The 4,868-nt window shown below is 42.1% G+C and overlaps 1 protein-coding gene across 1 annotated transcript; it reads left to right on the forward strand.

The window, feature by feature from the left end:
- The first annotated feature begins 1,389 nt into the window (after positions 1 to 1,389).
- On the forward strand, positions 1,390 to 4,634 carry LOC106580729 (mRNA decay activator protein ZFP36L1). Its single transcript, XM_014162073.2, has 2 exons — positions 1,390 to 1,549; positions 1,944 to 4,634. Exons 1-2 carry the CDS (start codon positions 1,496 to 1,498, stop codon positions 3,090 to 3,092), a joined length of 1,203 nt encoding a protein of 400 aa, XP_014017548.1. The 5' UTR covers positions 1,390 to 1,495; the 3' UTR covers positions 3,093 to 4,634.
- Positions 4,635 to 4,868: the final 234 nt, after the last annotated feature.

Here is a 4,868-nt window from a genome sequence, read left to right on the forward strand (position 1 = left end):
AGGGTTATTTTCGGTGCGCATCACCAAACGTCAGGTAGGGAGGGAAAGAGTCAGAACGAGGCCTACATTCAGGCATCAGGAGACATACAGATGTAGGATCTTAATTTGAGCCAGTTTGCTAGAGAAGGAAAATAATCCTGCAGCAACTGGAAATTATGTGGATTTGAATTAATGATACGTTTTGTTGGGTTTGATATTTTTTTGTAAGGAAAAATCAAGTCTGAAATTTCAAAGTGGCCTTTTAAACCTCAAATACACCATGAGTTGTAAATGGGATACCTGCATTGCAGGAAAGTTCTCCTGTAACAGGGAGATCATATTAACATCCTACATCTGTGTTGAACAAAATGCCAAACAAATTAAGTTTCAGTTGAAAGTGTTGGGGTTTGTAAGCTTTTCCCATCCTTTGTAAGCATTTGCCCTTCTTGAATTTGCCTACACTATCTTTCAAATGTTTGAGTATGCTCTCCCACCCACTGTGAGCCTAATAACCCTGTCTAGTTGGACTTTTCCACAATGTCTCTGGTAGAATGTGTTCTGTTCTGTGCATAAGGTTTAGAAAAAGAGCACATAAGCCTGTAATAAGCATGTAATCAGCCCGCAGGGTTTGGTTAGTTATGGAGCATATTGCATTTCATACAACTACCTCTGTTATCTGCCAGACAGGCGAACCCCATCCTCCCCACTTTACTCAAAATACAATACAGTTTGACAGCAGGGCATTTGAGTTAAGGGTGGGGCCCTTGTTGTGGTTTGTGCCTGTGTTATGGCAGCCATTTACAACTGAATACCTTAAATAACATCATAGTTGAAGGGCATTGTAGATTTCCTCTCTCCTCCAGACATGGTTTCATATCCAATTCTGGGCCTTTGACATGACAAACATGCCACAAAATACATCCCCATATTATATTAGACCATAACGACCCAATGGGTCAAAGAGATGAAAATGTGCTCACCCTTGCATACCGCAGCAGTCATATCCAATAAACAAATAAGTGCAATTATAATTATATTGAAGCTTCACTTTCCCATGACTTACAACCACCAGAGAGAGGCATATAATGAATTCATAAATGGCATACACAGTCAATTTATTTGGACAAATATTTAGACCAACAACTAACCCCACTAACAGACGCCTAGTGTAAATATGTGGCTGTTTGGATGTATGTTTAAACTATGAAGTATAGCCTATAGGAGGCCTGTATGTTAAAGTGTTGTATATCAACTTCCACATATTTGTTTCAGCATGGACCCAGCATATCAACGTGAATGGGGGGAGAAGCCTACTGCTACAACTCAAGAGGCATCCCCTCCACGCAAGACACGCCTTGTCACCAACATGTGGGTGGAGCTAGGCTTCTCAACTATTTATTGGGATTCCAACAGATGGCTGAGAAACTTCAGAAGCGCTTGATTAGAGAGTCTTCCTGCACCAACACAGAACACACTCTACTGTGAAGTGGGATAACCTGACTGAGGCATCAGTACAATGCCATCCGACTTCCTAACGCCGTTTTTGGAACTGGAGGATGAGTTCTGCAAGGTAAGATGTTTTGAAGTCTTTATTAATACATCAGGCTATATAGCACATGTCTGAAAGTTATACGTTTTTATTTAAAATGGTAAATAATACACTATCAAATATAGCATTTAATAATTGTACCTTGGAGTTGTATGTGTGACTTTTTTATCAACGTTTTGGCTAAAAAGAAAAGGCTTCAAACTTTCTGATTCCCTTGCGTAACGGTTTCCATCTGTCATTCATTCCATGTCAAACCAAGCGCACTATAGCCAACTTTTGGAACTTGACATGGGCTATTGTGTTTGCTTGCTGTTTACTGTTTATTTGGTTCAGCATATATTTACATTGTATTAGCTTGACCATGGCTTGAATCCCCGGCCTTGGAATGTGACTTTATTCTTCTCTTGTGTGATAGAATTTCCGTGGTCTGGACATGCCAGATGGCGCACCAGCCACCACGCAGATGCAGCGCGTCGTGGGATTTCAGCGCAGACACTCACTATGCCCGGTTACCCTGCCCAACTCAAAGTTCAACAGCGGCAGTGTGGACCCAATCGGCGAGCCAGCCTGCTGGGCCCTTACTAACACTGCTAACCAGCAGTGGAGCCTGAAACACCAGCAACAGTTGCCCCGCTCCTCTCTCAACCTCATCCCATTCCGTGTGGACCGTTCGGTCAGCATGATAGAGGGCCATGTTGGCAGCCTCGGGTACAGCGAGCAGCAGCTCCCCACCACCCCTCCTCTGATGCCCCCACCCGGCCTAAGTATCAGCACCAGCTGCCTGTCATCTCCAAAGTCACTCGCCCCTTCCCCTCCAATCTCCACCCGGTACAAAACCGAAATGTGCCGCACTTACGAGGAGAGTGGCACATGCAAATACGGAGCCAAGTGTCAGTTTGCCCACGGCACGGATGAGCAGCGTGACTTGAGCAGGCACCCGAAGTACAAAACCGAACCTTGCCGCACGTTCCACACCATTGGCTTCTGCCCCTATGGCGCCCGCTGTCACTTCATCCATAATGCGGACGAGCAGCTCGGGCCCGATGGCGGAGCGCCACCTCAGCGACAGAAGATGAGAGAACGCCCACAGCTGCTGCGTCACAGCATTAGTTTCGCTGGCTTCTCCTCTCCCCAAGCGCTGACCGGATTCCAACCCGTTCCAGAGACCATGCTGTTCTCCAGGGCTTCCTCAGTATCATCCCCGCCCTCCACAGGTAGCCCAGAACTGCAGTCCCCATTGTTTCTAGAACCTGCTACACTAAAGCACAACTACCCGTTCTCATCTGACTTCGGAAACGATCAGATTAATAACAACCCTCACTTTTACGCCATCACTGACTCTAAGTGCCAAACTGTCTGTGCGCAAAAGTCTGCTGCACATAACTCTCACCGCAATGCCTTCTCATTCACCGGCCTGCCTGCCACGCAGCGGTGTGCTTCACCTGACTCTCTTTCCGACCAGGAAGGCTATACCAGCTCCAGTAGCCTGAGTGGTTGTGAGTCCCCTGGCCTTGAGGGCAGGCGTCTCCCTATCTTTAGCCGCCTCTCTGTCTCAGATGACTAAACTTTAACTGGACATTGCATTCTCATCTAAACAGAGGAATTCTGCTCAGTGTTGTAAAGCTAGACGACATTTTTTATTTTTTTATTTCATAACGTCAATGTATACTGTTGTATACTCGTTTTAGCTACTATGGGTGCCTAAACTATCTTTACAGTATCCGTGGTGTCTTTGCTGAGAGAGTTATGTTGGGGAATTGTTTTGTACCCATTTCGAAAAAATATGTCAGTAATGATACTTTTGGGCTTGGTAGAAGGACAAACCTACTGTGCACACGTGTGCTTTTTACAACTTCAATGGTTCTCCTTATAGCCTTGCCCTTTAGAGTGTAACCAAAGCTGAACATAGTATCTTGTCTTGTAGGCAGAGTAAATGTTGAAATGTATCCAAAAATGTAGCTAGGCCTACTGTAAACAAAATATAGCCTTTAGTAAAGGCAACTAATTGACAGTATTATCAGGTAGTCTAACTATAGGGCTTTTTTTTTTAGATGTATTTATTTTGTATGTTTTACAGAGTTTGTTTATAATTGTGTTGTGCATTTGTATGTGATGCAGAAGAACATGCTTTACTCTTCGCTTTGTGTTTGAGCTCACGTAGCTTTAGAACTTTGAATTGCTTGAGTGTAGACACTGCCAGAGCCATGTCCACCACCATCGCGTTATGCCAGTGAAGGCAATACTTGTGTTACAAGTTATCTTGTTCAATCAGTAAATAGACTTATTGCCCTCACCGGTCATAGCAAGATGCTACAGGAGGTATTTTATGTGATCTAACACAACAAGTGCATTTCAGCGTTTAGTTTGGGTTCAGCGTTTTCACCATTCAAGTTCAAGTTTAAAAGAAAACTGAAACATTCATCCAGTTTTGCTTACTCAGTGAGACAGGATTCTCATACACAATTTTTTGACTGTTTTTATAATATTAAAACATGATTTGTGGTGTTACGTGAGGTAATTTAAAAAACATGAGCTGGCGCACACACAACATTTTTTGTTTGTGTGGAGGTTGCTGACTAACGGCGAATAAACTACAAACTATCAAAATGAAGTCGCACATTCCATATATAAACTCCGAGCAATTTGAATGGGTATTTACCAACGTTTCGGCATCACTGTGCCTTCCTCGGGGTACGTGAGGTAATAACATAGGAAAACAATGTTGCCACAATGTATGAGCAATATGGGTTACATCAACATCTTGGTCTCTTTGCACACCAGCTGTTATTAGACAAAGTGGCATGAATTACTATGTGTATTTTATCTTACAATGAACTTGTCTTTGTGGCCCATCTTCAGCAAGAAAGGACTGAGCTTTTCTTTAGCCTTAACTGTGTTGGAAAAACAAACAAGGCTTTGCATTTGTTAAATTAAAACGTATTTATTTTGTTTTTCAAAGCAAAAATGATAGTGTCGGTTTTATATTATGTTGGTTTCTATATAATTTAAGTGTATTGTTTACATTCCATGGGATATGAATCCCGGTTTCTATCTTAATATATTTTTACCTGTTTGGTTCAAAATAAAACTTTTGGATATCACTGTCTCACTGACTTGTTATACTTAGAGGCACCTTATACCATCACTGTCATGCAATAAAGTGATATTATTTATTATCTTAGAAAAAGTGACGTTAACAGATAAATACTTGTATAATTATTTAGGCCAATGCTTTCTAAGAGGAAAAATAGTAGGATAAAATGTTTATGATGAAAATTGAACAAAAATGTATCTCTGCACAAAATGAGAACATGATACAAAAATGATATTTTATTTGGAC

The sequence above is a fragment of the Salmo salar genome, chromosome ssa20 (assembly GCF_905237065.1).
Source record: "Salmo salar chromosome ssa20, Ssal_v3.1, whole genome shotgun sequence".
NCBI lineage: Eukaryota > Metazoa > Chordata > Actinopteri > Salmoniformes > Salmonidae > Salmo > Salmo salar.